General features: G+C 44.7%; 1 protein-coding gene across 1 annotated transcript in view; it reads right to left on the minus strand.

Annotated features, from left to right (window-relative positions):
• LOC137418565 (uncharacterized) overlaps positions 1–16,449 on the minus strand; it is a 65,959-nt gene that overhangs the window by 30,920 nt on the left and 18,590 nt on the right. Inside the window, exon 4 of the mRNA XM_078767173.1 lies at positions 14,084–14,091. Coding sequence (XP_078623299.1) covers positions 14,084–14,091 — 8 coding nt within the window. The remainder of the gene's footprint in view (positions 1–14,083; positions 14,092–16,449) is intronic.

Raw genomic sequence — 16,449 nt, forward strand, 5'->3', positions numbered from 1 at the left:
AAGTATACAAAAAAAACAAACAATGGGAGAAGATCAAGATATTTGTTGACATGCGATGTTGTATTAAAAAAGTCACATACCAGACATGGGTATTGATGCTTCAGGCTGAGAGCGGAGGCTGCAGACATCACTGAACCCGATTCCAGAGAAACCTGAAACGTTGTCCCGGTGCACATTTTGGGATCCAAAAATCTTTTCACAGAAACTGGAAAGTTCCCGAATAACATTCTCCAAGTTGATGAAAATACTTCCCAACAGAGAAGAACCTGCAATCTGGACATCTTGCAGCTTCGAAAAAGAATTCATAAATTTACAGAAGTCAGCATACATTGCAAATTGTAATTTCTCTTTGGAGAGAGAGAGGATCTCGGTTCGCAATGCATCCAACTCAGTGCAAGCCCGAATAACCTTCCGATTCTCAATTCCAAGCTTATCTATCACTGCTTGGGCTGTTTCTGCTCTCAGGCCTCGGGACTTGAGCCATTCGAAGAAGCTCTCCATTTCACGGATAACCTGCCAAGGATACAATGCTTATGTTAATCACAGAAAAGTTATACATGTTATTTTCTTTCCTCTGTTTGGAATTTTTGTGAGTTGTTTCCGTTGACAATCCAATCAATTATTATCCAATAAATGCGGGCTTTTGCATAGTTTGATCACCCGCCGTGTCCCATTTTGTAAGTTTTCTTATCAATCAGCATCTAATGAATGTGAGTTTTTATATACAGAAACAAAAATAAACCCCGAGTAAATTAGGAGTCTATTCGGCTCATTATGCTGCACCACACCAACACCAGACCAAGATTATCTGCCAAAACGATGCAATTTCATTTGGGGAATGAGGGGAGACATGTGCCTGAGATGATGTGGCACGACCAGGGATATACCAAGCGCATCAAATACAAATGGGGAAATACAATTATTGTAATTGTTTAAATAAAAAAAGAGAAAAAGCAATATTTTGTGTTATTTTTTCAGAGGTGGGTGGGGGCAGGGGAGCAATGTGGGAGGGGATAGGTTTTGGCGATGGCTGTTCTTGGATGACAAACACACAACATCAAACACACACAATCCCTTGACGAGACCTCCCACAGACACGTCACTCCACTTCACTCAGATGCACACAATCACCCAATCCCTACTCAAGTCACAAACGTCTTGCCAATATCCCGATACTCTTCTATCTCTAAAGCTTCCAGGTACCTATATAATCATAATTTAAACTTATCTCTTGGTTCTGTTGTCACTGCCTTTCAAGGAGACCATACCATGCATTAACTACTCCCGTGGTTCTTAACCTTGGTTCGACCGAACCCCAGGGGTTCAGTGAGCCAGTCTCAGGGGTTCGGCGGAGGTCCTCTGAAAAGCATTCCAATTTGTTTTTTTTTTGTTTCTAGTTTGTATCAATTTTGAATCTAAGTGTAATTACGCTTATTATTAATATTATTATTATTTTGCTATGTATGTTACGAACGAATGGAAATGTTATTTGTAATTGTATTCCCATCCCATTCATGGTTTCTCTGGTCTGTGTTTAAGATAAGTTGCTTCACACTGACTGTAGTAAGTTGAATCAATGAGCAACTTGCTAATTATTCTGTTGATGGTGCTTACTTGCTTACTTACTTACTGGATTTTGGACTTTGCAAGTGTTCGGAAATTCCAGTGAATAGCCTCGATTAGCTTGCCATGTGCCGTGCGTCATTGGTCGCGCCTTACTTTGGAGTTACTGATTAAAATTTGAAAAGTAAGTTGGAAATGTTTGTGGATATGCAGGGCGGGTTCAGAGTTATATTAAAGTCAAAAGTGGCTGGTGATTATAAAATACGTATGAATTACTCAGAAAATTAGGTGGAGGTGATATAACTCCTTTGGTCGCAATTCAAAACTAACAATTCGCAGTTTTCTTTGTAATATTATAATGGGATTTGAGGTGACAGATTTGAGTAGATAATAAATCGCGTCATCGTAACTATAAGTTATGTTTTCTTCGTTATAATTTCTCAGTTTTCAGAGGGGTACTGATTATATTTAAGCATGTTCCTTTTTTAATTTTTGTCATATAATTATTTGCCCGAACTCAATTAAGATCAGTTTGTTACTTTTTTCTTTTTTTTGCAGTATGTCGAGCAAAAAAAGGAAGTGGTTGGAGGATTATGTGCGGTACAGGTTCACGTGTTTGACGGAACGGGATGGAAGTCAGCATCCTCAATGCATGCTTTGCAATGTCAAGTTGAGCAACTCCAACCTCGCAACAGAAAAACTACGGGAACACTTAAAAAAAACTGCACGGCGAGGGGCAGTACAAACACGCAATGCTGGATGAATTCAAATTGAAGAGAGTCCAAGTCGACGCAAGTGCTACCTTGCCCACTCTCGGCTTCGTTCCAATTGACAAAACGATCCTCACTGCGTCGTATGAAGTTGCGTACCTGATAGCAAAGCAGGGCAAACCGCACACCGTTGGCGAGACACTCATTAAACCGGCCGCATTAAAGATGGCCAACATCATGCTGGGGAAAGCTGCTGAAAACAAGTTGTCTCTCATTCCACTCTCAAATGACACCATTAAATGCAGAATCGACGACATGAGCGACGCAATCCTCACCCAGGTAGTTGCAGATTTAGTCGCAAGCCTGACAAAATTCAGCCTTCAACTCGACGAGACCACCGACATTTCGAATTTGAGCCAGCTAATCTTATTTGTGCGTTATGTCAAATGAGACGAGATCAAGGAAGACTTTCTGTACTGCAAACCTCTCACAACAACGACGGAGGCAGTTGATGTGAAGAAGCTTGTGGACGACTTCTTCAGAAGCAACGGCCTCTCGTGGAACATGGTGTCTGCAGTTTGCTCGGATGGAGCTCCAGCCATGCTGGGACGCAACTCCGGTATTGGAGCACTGGTGAAGGCTGATGCACCACACATCATCGTCATGCACTGCATCCTGCACAGACATGCGCTGGCATGCGCTGGCATAAAAAACCCTGCCTCCAAAACTGGCCAATGTTCTGAAAATCGTCGTTGAAACTGTGAATTACATGCGAAGCCATGCTCTGAATCATCGCATCTTCAAAGAGCTGTGCAATGAAATTGGCTATGAATTTGAAGTCCTTCTCTACCACTCTAACGTTCGATGGTTATCACGAGGGAAGGTAGTGAGCTGTGTTTTTGCCTTGCATGTAGAATTAGCTCTGTTTTTGGGAGAACACCAGCATTGCCATGCAACACACTTCCAAGAGTCAGAGTTCATCCTTGCATTGGCGTACTTGGCTGTCATCTTTGACGCACTCAATCATCTCAATTGCCAGATGCAGGGTGGTGGAGTGAATGTCATCGAATCTGAAGAAAAGCTGAGCGATTTCCGAAAGAAGTTACCGTTGTGGAGGCGGCGAACAGAGAACGACAACTTTGCGAAGTTTTCGCTACTGGACGAGTGCGTGAGCGGGATCGAAGATAAGTCTGAAGTTGGAGGCACTGCTGTACCAGGGGAGCTGAAGCAAGCGATTGCCATGCACTTGGATCAGCTGGGAAAGTCATTCGACGGCCACTTCCCCGACCAAGAGCAATACCCAGCATGGGTGCGGCAGCCGTTTACTTTCGAAGTTGCAACGGCAGATGTCAATGACCAATACCTCGATGACCTCATCAAACTTCAGCAGAGCCAGACTCAACAACGACTCTTCAGCACAACAACGTTCTCAACGTTTTGGTGCCGCCAAATGGAAGGGTATCCTCACATCGCTAAAATTGCCCTTGAGATCCTCATGCCGTTCGTCACAACGTATCTCTGTGAGCATGTCTTTTCGAAACTGGTGGACATTAAAACCAAGAAAAGGAGTTGGCTTGCATGCGAAAATGATTTGAGGGTGGCCCTTGCCAAAACAAAACCATGCATTTCCCAGATCGCTTTCCGAAAAGAAGAACAGAAAATGCATTAAGATGCAATTCTTCTTAATTTTTTGGTCAAATTTGAGGGGTTCCGCGAGTTTTTGGTGGGTTTCGTTAGGGTTCGGCACCTTTAAAAACGTTAAGAACCACTGTCCTATGGTATCCATGGAAATCTCCACACATGGCTTGTGGACTTCCTCTCTGGTCGTAGGCAACGTGTGGCCCTGAATGGATTTCTTTCATCTCCCCTCCTGTTCTGGCTGGAGTTCCCCAAGGTAGTGTTCTGGGCCCTGTGCTATTTCTGGTCTTCATAAATGATCTCTCCGACTCTCTGGAAAATCCTCTCTATCCCTTTGCTGATGACTGCACTATCTGCCACTCCATTCCTCATCCCTCAGATTGGCAGTCTGCAGCCTCCTCACTCTCTGCAGACCTGGACGAAATCACAGACTGGTCAAACAAGTGGAACATGTCTTTCAATCCTGACAAATCTCACACTCTTACTATGTCTCTCCGAAAAGACCGACTGGAAAACCCTCCCATCTACTTTCTCAACAATCCTCTCCAAGAAGTTCTGTTGCACAAGCTTTTGGGTCTCACTATCTGCCATGATCGTTCTTGGGAAAACCACATTTCCAAGCTGGCCTCCAAAGCCAGTCGCCGACTGTGCATCCTCCGTCGTGCAAAGTCCTTCCTTGGCACACCTGAGATTCCTCACCACATACAAGGCTTTCATCCGCAGCTCAATGGAATACCGTTACCCCCTCTGGGACTGTGCTCCTGCCTCACAGCTAGCTCGGCTTCACGCTGTTGAAACCAAAGCTTTCAGAATCATTGGAATCTCCTGCGATGAAGCTAACTCTGATGGCCTTTCACTCACTCACCGCAGGCAGGTTGGTGGTCTTTCTGTCTTCTACCGACTCCTCTCCAGCCTTGCTCCCCCAGCTCTCCCTGTGCTCTGTCCCCCTAATATTTCCACATGTCACACAAGATCTGCCAGCAACCCTCTTATGATTAAACTGCCAAAATCTAGGCTCTCTGCTCACCTTCACTCTTTCATTCCCCTTTTCTCCCACCTCTGGAACAAGCTCCCCCACTCCCTTCAATCCTACTCCTCCCTCCAGATCTTTAAACAGCTGTTCACCACCATCTCTTATCTTCCCCCATCCAAAACCTTGATCTTTTCTACCCCCACTAATTCACCCCAAATGCACTTATTTAAAATTCCAACTTCTTTCCTGGAAGTCCTTGCAGTGTTCATATGTTTTATACTTCTCCTACCTCCCCCCAAGCCCTCCCCCTCCCACATTTCTCTCGATGTCCCTGCTCTCAAATGTTCTGTTTGTGTCCTTCCCCCTCTCCCCATCTCTCCCCATCTCGTCTACCGCTCCCCTTATTTTGTGTTGTATGTGTCACTTTTTGTGTGATTAATGTTCGCTCTTTCACCCGCCTTGATCTTGTGTACAAGGTGCCCTACATCTGGCAAATAAAATAGATTTACTTATTCATGCAGCTGTATGAATCAAATTGGCGCCCCTTTATTGGTCTAATGGATGAGGCATCAGACTTTCAAGATGGGGATTGTGGGTTCAAGTCCCATCTGGGTTGAATAATTTTTTTCTTCTTTATTTTTCAAATCTTTTATATCATCTTGAATGAAGTCTTGAACGATAAACAAAATGCAGTTTGTTCGTATTTAAAACGTATTAATTCTTCAACCTGATTTTCAGCATCATTATGAGTAATGTCCACAGTTGTGTTGGGCCAAATTTTGAGGTACCGAAGCCCTGCAAAAATGTGTCGGCCGTGAGATCATCACCAGATGTTATCGACCATCACATCAAATTTGAACATGACACTAACCATTTGAGTTCCCAAAATGAGTGATAAATGCAATATGTTCCTTTTTCAATGATAAATAAATAATACGCCAATTTTCACACAAACACACACACACACACACACATATATACATATATATATGTATATATAAAGCAGTAAAGTATGTTTGTTTGTTTGTTTGTTTGTCCTCTTATAACTCGAGAACTACTCATCGCAGAGCAAAACCAAAGGCATATTCGGAATCAGTACGTCTCAGAAATTACAGCACACCTTAAAATTAAAAAACGTCGCGTTAAAAAATTGTGACGTCATCTGTTAATTGTTTTTTTCCACTTCATATTCGGAATTAGTACGTCCCAGAGAAACTACAGCACACCTTAAATGTTTAAAGGAGCGAGGAAGCAGGGGGAGGTGAGTGACTATATCGCACAAAAAATGTTAGTCAATGGAAAAATGGGTACGTGAAAACAAAAAGGCAGCTCTGTCTACTATAACGCCATGGCTTGCAAAAGCAGCCCGAATAGTGTTTACTAAGTGGTGGTAAGCATAAAGTATGTTTGGATGTTTGTCCTCTTATAACTCTCATCGCAGAGCAAAACCAAAGGCCTATTCGGAATCAGTACGTCCCAGAGAAACTACAGCACACCTTAAATGTTTAAAAAACCGCCGGGTTTTAAAATTATGACGTCATCAGCGTATTTTGTAACGTTAATTTTCAACTTCATCTGATTGACATGGGACCAATGGCATGTGACAGAGAGTGAAACATACATGTTACATTTATTTGTCAATGCGACATTCAATGACTTCCGACTTCCGACTTCCACTTCCACGCAGTTTCTGATCGCTTTTTCTGATTCCGCAGTTTCTCAATTAAATTCCACTTCATGATTTTCTATTTTCTTCTTTTTGACCCAGGCCTAATTCCACGCAGTTTCTGATCAAAATCTCCGAAATGCCCCGAAAAAGGAAGAGCTGCATTGGTCCGACGACAGCTTCAGCTAAGCGAAAACAGACTGAGAGACAACAGGTGACCGAAGAGGAGCGAACAACCACGCTCAATGAGCAGGCTCATCGGCAACAACAACTGCGAGTAAATGAGACACAAGATGAGCGATCAACCAGGCTCAATGAGCAGGCTCATCGGCAACAACAACTGCGAGTAAATGCGACACAAGATGAGCGATCAACCAGGCTCAATGAGCAGGCCCATCGGCAACAACAACTGCGAGTAAATGCGACACAAGATGAGCGATCAACCAGGCTCAATGAGCAGGCTCATCGGCAACAACAACAGCGAGTAAACGTGACTGAGGAAGAGTGTGATGCAAGACACGAGGCAAACCGTCACCGCACTGCAGAAGCACGAACTCGGGCTCGGGCCCGGACACCAAGTAACAAAAGGGAGGCATTCACGTATGACCCAGCTGACCCAACAACTCATGCAGACATCGGCCGAATGGACCACGTCTGCACTCACTGCTCTGCTTACAAGTTCGAAGGAGAGACCAAAGGTGTGTGCTGCAACAATGGGAAAGTCGTCCTTGAGCCTTTCCCTGCCCTTCCTCCCTTCCTCCCTTCCTGATAGCCTAGTCAAAAAATCTGAAAATGTGCCTTTATAGAATGATTGAGGCATTTTTGAGTAAAAGCAAGCAAACCACTTTTTCTGGGGTAGTTTTTCATGCTGAATATGAATCTGTTGTTTGCCAAGCCCAAAAATGCGTAATTAGGTCACTAATCAAGGTCAAAGGTCAATGAGTGCAAAATTCAAAATTTTTGAAAAAATGCTTTATTTTACATCCCCTATCTGTACATTTCAATTATTTTACAATATTTTGTCTAGTAAGGTTGCTAAAGCTTTTCAAAATCTTATTTTTAAAGGAAAACGTGAGGACACATCTATGCTCATTTGCCTTTATCTCTGTAAGGGGCGACAATTAGTTTTTGCGTAATTTGCTTGCAGTTTAACCTCTAAATGCACAATGGGGCAGAGTTTTTATGCTCCTATTGATGGTCTAGAGATAGATTTTATAAAGACAGAATCTAAATGTCACCGGTAAACAACATAGGTCAAAGGTCAATGAGTGCGAAAGTCTTGCAATGACGTAACAGTTACTTGCACTTGAAACCATCCCTTTCACTCAACAGTGAAAGTGGCTTCATCTTTCTGACCCCAATGCATTTGCCATGTTTGTCAAATCATTTCCATTCAGACAGAGCAGGGTGTTCTTCAATAGACCCTTAATGATGAAGAATGAATCTAATAGCCTAGCATAAGCCATCTAGTTCGTACCCTAGGCATCAGGCATTAAACATTTCAGGAGTACAGGTAAGGGTCTTTTTAAGATTGTTAAAAAATGAAATATAAAATCAAATGAAAGTAAAGGAATGCATTCTTCTTTGGTGAGATACATGTACATACAAATGTGTAATGTATGCTTGACATCTCACATCATAGGCAGGCCTACATACATGTACATTTACCTAACAGTAGCAAAAAGACAGGCAGGGCATGGGCATTGACGATGAGTGCCTAATGCATCTACCACTAATGAATTAGTGATATCGGTTAGATGTTTTGTCTTGAAGAAGCTTTACTTTGTGTCTTTGAGAACAAGATTAAAACCCGGGCCAACACTGCCTGCGCTTATTCGATCATTTAAGGGCTGTTGCAGTATATCATACAACGTTGTAGTTTTCATGGTCAGAACATGCGTGCCTGGTGCTTAGTTTGGTTTCTGTTTCTCCCCTCAGGCCAACCATGGAACCTATTGCCAGCCTCAAGCGACAGCGTGAGGATGTGTCGTTTGAACTTTGTATCATTTGTCAGGGAACTAGCCAGGTCAAAGATACGATTTTCAACCAGACAAACCAGGGTATTGCTGCCATCAGAGAGGCGACCGAGCTCCGATGCAAACTTAGACACTATGAATTTCGATCAGCCGTGGACAGGCTTTCGACTCTCTTTGCAGAGCCTCCAGAAAGTCTCCCCAAACTTAAATGGCATAAGCTATGTTACTCTGCATACACACACAAGGGGAAAATAAATGCTAAGCTAGCCAAGGAACAATCGAAAAACGAAAAAGATCCTGAAAGAAAGAGTGTTTCGGCTGAAGCATGTCCGTTTTTACGCAGTAGTACTACTAAGATGAACTGGACATTGTGTATGTTCTGCCAGAACTTTGACAAGAAGCAGAAGACAAGTCGTGTCACAACCTTCAAAATGAGTAATGAAATTACGGAAAAAGCTAAATTCGTACATAACATCTTAGTCCGTACTGCAAATGAGAATGATTTAATCTCAGCTGAGGCATGTTACCATGTTAACTGTCTTAGTAAATTCTTTAGGGATGTCAAAAGGGCGGAAACTGAAAGCAAATCAGCAGACATGGCGATATCATGGTTGTGTCAAGAGCTGCGTCACTCTGCTGAGAAAGGGCACGTATTTGAACTATCTGCAGTGTTCGAGAGGTACAAAGAGTTAGCCAGTGAGTGCGACGGCACAATTCCTACATCGTATCTTAGTAGACTGGGGACTTTTAAAGAAACTTTGTCGAATTGCATTGGGGACATTTATGAATTTCTTGTGCTAAGAAATTTGACGCCTTCAGAGAAACAAACTTTGCTTCTTCCACGACATTTCAGTCACATACCTCTTTCAGAAATGGTGTGCGGTCAGAACAGTGCAGACTATATTCCCATATTTAGACAACAGGATGATCATTTTCTGTCTTTAGTGCACGTTGCTCTGCAACTCCGCAGTGATATCATGTCACATCCTGCATTCGAAGGTTGCGATGTAAGCGAAAAAGCAGAGTTGGCAAGTGTACCACCATCTGTACTCATGTTTGTGAATATCTTGCTTGGAGGCCAAAGTAGTGTCGATGCTGAGTTTGACGAAAGTGAGATGTCTGAAACTGGTTGGGTGAAGAAGACAAGGGTCCTTAGCATTGGACAAGACATGGTCTATGGTGTATGTGGAGACAAGAAGGCACCGCCTAAACACGTTGGAATGGGTATGACGCTGCACCAGTCAACTCGATCAAAGAAATTAGTTGAGCTATTCCATAATGCTGGGCACATAATCAGCTATAACCGGGTTCTTAGGTATGACACTGCCATGGCTGAAAACACTCTGAAAGCGCTTGATCAAGAAACTGGGGCAGTTGTTAACCAGCAACCTGGTTTCGGGACGATTTGTGCATTTTTCTGGCGACAATATTGACATCAATGACTCTACCCTAGATGGCAAAAATACATTTCACGCTACTCAGTTAGCTGCCTGGCAGAGGGGGCCATCTGCTGAAAGCGGTCTTGGAGACATCAAACCATCCAATACGTCAACGTTGGATATACCAACAGCAGTTGAAAAGATCCATGAGGTATACATCAACAAGGATACCCTCATTCCCGAGTTTGGTGAGGTTGAAACAGGATGGTTTCTTAGGGAGAAAGATACTGGCAGTGCTCTTCAAGACAGTGAACATCGGGACATGGCATTCTTAGCATCTCGCCAAGGAGAAAGCGAAAGATATTCCTGGACCACGTTCAACCAGTTGCACAGCACTAAGGAGGAACCACCCAAAACTACCATTGGCTATATGCCAATCATACTAGCCCCAGCTCATGAACATTCCACTTTGAACACCATGGTGCGCAGGGCACTACATGTCGCAAGGGCCCTGAATAACCGCTACGCTGTGATAACAGTTGATCAGGGGTTGTATCCCCAACTGACATGTCCAATTGGTCAAATTATCCCCAACTGACACCCACCAGAAAACAGTGGACAGACAACCAACTGACCATGTCAGTTTGACCAGCTGGTGATTTTGTCATAGTCTGAAGAGAGGGAAGAGGCTACAGCCTGCCTCTCTGAAGGCTGAAGGATGTCACCAGCAAATAGATAAAGGGGATTTTCCAGAGAGTTATTAGAGAGCAACAATGATGAAGATCAGGAATAGGACCAAGCCCAGAACACTGCCTGAGGACATACTAGCCTTGACAAAGAGAGAAGATGAAAGGATTCTGTTGAGAGCCACACGTTGGCTACGAGAATAGAAGAAGTCAGTAAGCCTTTGATGCTATACGCAGACAGTTTGGAGTGTAAGGTGGGATACCAGGCTGTATCAAAAGCTTGAGATATGTCCAGAGAGACGGCCCTGATCTCATATCTGACATTAAGGGCATCAAGCCATTGTTGAAAGAGTAGAAGCAGTATGTCCATGTGATACATGTCCCACCATGTCCAATTAAGAATACATGTGATAATGATCAACTGCCTGCACTCCAAACATGTTTGCCATGAAGTGCATTTTGCGCCTTGTGCCATGTAAGTGCACTTTGCGCCTTGTGACTGTTAGCCTTAATTAAGTGGCTAATTAGTCAAATATTTCGCTCTTTCACGAGCCTCGATCTTGTATTAAAAAAAAAAAAAAAAAAAAAAAAAAAATTTGACATTTAGTGTAGAAAACAATCTTGCTATTATATAGGACTCAGGTAAACCACTTCACTGATGGTATTTAAGGCAACAATTCAAGTGAATTAAAACAGTATGTCAAAAAACGAAAAGTTGCTTCATTACGGATATATTCACAAAAATCTGATTTTTTCCCTTCACAATTCCCTTTACTTTCATAATTGTGAAAAGCTGTAGTAACCTTACCAGACAAAATACTGTAAAATAATTGAAATGTACAGATAGGTGATGTAAAATAAAACATTTTTTCAAAAATTTTGAATTTTGCACTCATTGACCTTTGACCTTGATTAGTGACCTAATTACGCATTTTTGGGCTTGGCAAACAACAGATTCGTATTCAGCACGAAAAACTACCCCAGAAAAAGTGGTTTGCTTGCTTTTACTCAAAAATGCCTCATGAATTCACGTTTCCCAGAAATTTGACTAGTCTATGAAGGAACTTCTCTCTGGTGAAGGTCTCCTCAGCAAGCACTTCCTTCACAACATTCGAACGTATAATGGCAGTTTTGCGATGACGAGCTTCGGGCATAAGGAAGCTCAAATACATGGCTGGAACCCGAGCTTCTGTATCCAAGGTCAAGTGTTCCACCGCATTGGCAGCTTGCTCCCGCCTGAAGAAGGTCAGCCAAAGTTCTTACAGGTGTACTTCCTGGACTCGCATGCCAAAGAGCTGACTGCCAGGAACCACAGCGGCCTCAAACCACACATCATTGAAATGCTCACAAAGTGGTTCCACGTGAATAACCATCTGGTCCGTGAGCTGAAGACTGCAAGAGATATGCTTGCAGAAGGAGATAACTCGGAAGAGCGCCACATAATCATCCGCGAAAACAAGTGACCACGTGGTGAGCATGCACGCCGCTACAATGCCCAGTCTGCACCAGAAGTCGCCATCTTAATGGACAATGAGCCAACAGAACCCAGAGATATTGTCCTTAAACGTCGCGATGGGGCACTCAAAAGGATAAGTGAGCTGCATGCATCTTATGATGCACTACAGTACCCCATAGTGTTCCCATATGGAACAGATGGCTACACTATCCACCTGGTGGCCAGGACTGCTACTGGAAATGATGGACAAAAACTCACAGCTGCAGTACTACAGCTACCACATCATGGTGAGAGAGGGAAATCACATACTGCAGATGTGACGACTCTTTCAGCAGTTTCTGGTAGATGTATATTCTAAAATTGAGGCAGAGCGACTGGGCTTTATTCGTCGGGAGCAAAAGACCTTACTCGCTGATAACTACGGCAACCTCCGTGACAGTCTCATGGCCAGCGATGGTGACCCTCGCAAAGTTGGGCAAAGGGTGGTCCTTCCTGCGACGTACTCAGGTGGCCCGAGGTGGATGCATGAGAGGCAGAGTGATGCCATGACCTATGTGCATCGCATGGGGAGGCCGGACTTCTTTATAACAATGACAACAAACCCCAAATGGGTCGAGGTCCAGCAAAACCTCTTGCCCGGACAAGAAGCTCATGATCGGCCAGACATCATTGCCCGTGTCTTTCGACAAAAGCACAAGAAGCTCATGGAGCTACTAAAGAAGAGAGCTTTTGGGACGATGAGAGCCTTCCTATACACCATTGAATACCAGAAGCGTGGTCTTCCTCATGCCCACATCCTCATATGGGTCGCTCCAGAGGACAACGTCAAGGCCGAAAAAATTGATATGGTCATCAGGGCTGAGATTCCCGACAAGGAACAAGATCCTGAGCTGCACATGATGGTTATGGCACATATGATCCATGGTCCATGCGGAAACCTCAACCAGAACAGCCCTTGCATGAAGGACCGGAAGTGTTCAAAAGATTTCCCAAAGCCATTCCTCCAGAGCACTGAGCAAGGAAATGACAGCTACCCCAAATACCGACGTCTGAAGCCAGAAGATGGTGGTTACACTGGGGAGATGAAGATGCACCAGCAGGGAAAACGGGTGGTACAGGTAGTCACCAATCAGTGGGTGGTACCCTACAACCCGTTCCTCCTCCGCCAATTCAACTGCCACATCAACGTTGAGATATGCTCCAGCATCAAGAGCATCAAGTATATCACAAAGTATGTCACCAAGGGGACCGATCAGGCAGTGTTTGAACTGCAGCGAGCCAATGAGGAGGCCGGAAATCGTCAAGTGGATGAGGTAGCTAAGTTGCAGAATGCACGTTACGTTGGGAGCAGTGAGGCAGTCTGGACGATCCTAGAGCACCCAATTTCCGAGCATTTCCCTCCAGTCATTGGCCCAGTTGTCCACCTCGAGAATGGCCAGCGAGTCTACTTCCATATGGACAATGCCATACAGAGAGCAGAGCAACCACCACCAGCCACTACACTGACTGCCTTCTTCGACCTCTGCAATCATGACGATTTTGCCAAGATGCTGAAATACCACAAGGTGCCCGAGTACTACACGTGGGACAAGATGCACAAGACGTGGACCCGCCGCAAGCGGGGAGAAGTGGTGGTCGAAGGACCACATGCAATACGGAAGACTCCAGCAATTGGCTGCATCTACTGCATCAGTCCGAGACAGGGAGACTGTTACTACGTTCGACTTCTTCTGACTGAAGTATGTGGCCCATCCTCTTTCGCTGCTCTAAGGACAGTGGATGGTCAAGAGTTGTCCTTCCGTGAAGCCTGTCTCGCATTGGGACTCCTGGAAAACGACCAGCCCCTCCACCTTGCTATGGATGAGGCAAGCATCAGCCAGTCTGCACCAAACCTCCGGAGTCTCATGGCAGTCATCCTTACTGCATGTTTTCCTTGCAATCCACGCACGCTATGGGATACGTTCCGTGAAATCCTTGCTGAAGACTACCTATTTCAGCACCGCCGCAATGTTGACAATCCCGCTGCTGACTACAACGAGCACATCTACAACCCTGCGCTTTGCTCTCTCGAAGACAAGGTGATCATGATGGGCGGTCGTCATCTCAGTTCGTATGACCTACCTACCCCAGAGAGGGGCACAGAAGATAGGCTTGAGAGAGAATACTTCAGGGAAGTCGACTACAACCAAGAGCAGTTGGCTGTCCAAGCTGATGATCTCCAACAGTAAATGACAGATGAACACCATCAGGTCTACAATGCAGTCCTTGAACTGGGGCAGCAAGGTAACATCAACAATGGCAACAAGAGCAGCAACCTCATCTTTCTAGATGCACCAGGAGGCACAGGAAAGACCTTCGTCATCAACACGATTCTGAAGAAAATTCGCTCACGAGGCAAGATTGCTCTTGCTACTGCGCCCAGTGGAATTGCCGCAACACTGCTCCAAGGAGGACGAACGCTGCACAGCACCTTCAAGATCCCACTCGACACGCACTTCAAAGAGCAGCCAACATGCAGCATCAAGCGTGGAACAGCATTGGCCAAGGTCATTAAGGATGCTGCTGTCATCATTGTGGATGAGGCCCCGATGACTCACAAGTCAGCCTATGAAGCTGTAGACCGCACACTACAGGACATCACAGGAGTAGCGAAACCTATGGGAGGAATTCCCACACTGCTCTGCGGAGACTTCCGACAGATCCTCCCAGTGGTCAAGAGTGGTACCAGATCTAACATTGTCAACGCCAGCCTGAGGACGTCCCACCTCTGGCGCCATGTGACTGTCAAGCACCTGACCACCAACATGCGAGCTCACCTGCCTAGCGATGAAGGGGCCACTGTCTTTTCTAAGCTGCTCCTGGAAATAGGCAATGGACTGATACCATTTTCGGCCGAACCAGACACGATCGAGATTCCTCCTGAAATAGGCAAGGTCGTCTCCACAATGGAGGAGCTGAAGGCTGAAGTCTACCCTTGCTTGACCACAAATGGAGTCTGGTCCGAATAGCTGGCTGAGCGTGCAATTCTTTCTCCGCTGAACACCAATGTCAACCAGCTCAACAACTGGCTCATGGGAGAGTTTCCCGGCGATGAGAGGATATACAAGTCTGTGGATAGTGCCATCTGCGACGAGGAGGCAGTCACTTACCCTGTTGAGCTTCTCAATTCTCTCGAGCTGTCAGGAATGCCACCACACCTCCTCAAGTTGAAACTCGGTGTGCCCATCATGATCCTGCGAAACATGGAACCACCCAAGACCACCAATGGTACACGCTGCATCATAACTCGCCTACATGCCAATGTCATCGAGGCCACCATCTCCTGTGGACCATACAAAGGAGAGGTCGTCCTTCTGTCGAGGATCCCGCTCATTCCGTCAGACTCTGAGCTGCCGTTCCAGTTTCGGAGACTCCAGTTTCCCTGCAAGCCATGCTTTGTGATGACCATCAATAAGGCTCAAGGTCAGACTTACAAGACAATAGGGGTCGACCTCTCTGTCCCCTGCTTCTCACATGGTCAGCTGTATGTGGCTGCCTCTTGGACCGGCAGTGCAGTAAACCTCACCATCCTGGCACCCAACAATCAGACACGCAATGTGGTTTACCCCGAGGCACTCTAGGGCACAGATGACGAACGCTGTAAGTTGTGACTATATTTTTTTGTATAAGGCACATATTGGACCAGATGCTCTTTCATAGTTTGTAAAAAACGTTATTTTGGAAAAACTTTTTAATCAAAACAGGCGAATCTCCAGAATTGGTGCGTCTAGGTGTACAAAAGTTGTTTTTTATGTTTTAGTTCTGTGTGGCTGAAACATTTCTGATATCAACACCCCCAATCTTAGGCATTGTGGGATATAGTCAGAGCGTTCACCTTTAATTAATGCCCCTCCCCCCCCTCCCCCTCCCCTTTACCCCTCCCCCCCCTCCCCCTCCCCTTTACCCCTCCCCCCTACCCTCCCTTCCCCCGCCCGGCAATGCCGGGTACTTCTGCTAGTACATATATATATATATTATATATATATATATATATAATATATATATATATATATATATATATATATATATATATATATATATATATATATATATATATTGTTGCGGATTTGAGAATTGTTGTAAATACCTCCGTTTAAGTGTAAAGATCATAGGTCGTCCCCTTAGTTAATCCATCGCATGCATGTAGAGAATCATATACCCTTCTAAATAGTTATTTCTTATTCTATGTCGTTTAAGGCTCTGTTTCCCACTAGTTGACACTGCATTGCATCGAATGAAATAAGATAGATCCCTCCGACGCCCCCATGGCATCTTCAAAGTGCCAGTAACTTTGGGTGGGGTTATTGGCAACATCACCAGCGATTCGCATTGCCAACTGCATTTGCCGCCATTGAGCACGCAG

Source organism: Myxine glutinosa, chromosome 1 (assembly GCF_964187855.1).
Source record: "Myxine glutinosa chromosome 1, kmMyxGlut1.1, whole genome shotgun sequence".
In the NCBI taxonomy this organism is placed as follows: Eukaryota; Metazoa; Chordata; class Myxini; order Myxiniformes; family Myxinidae; genus Myxine; species Myxine glutinosa.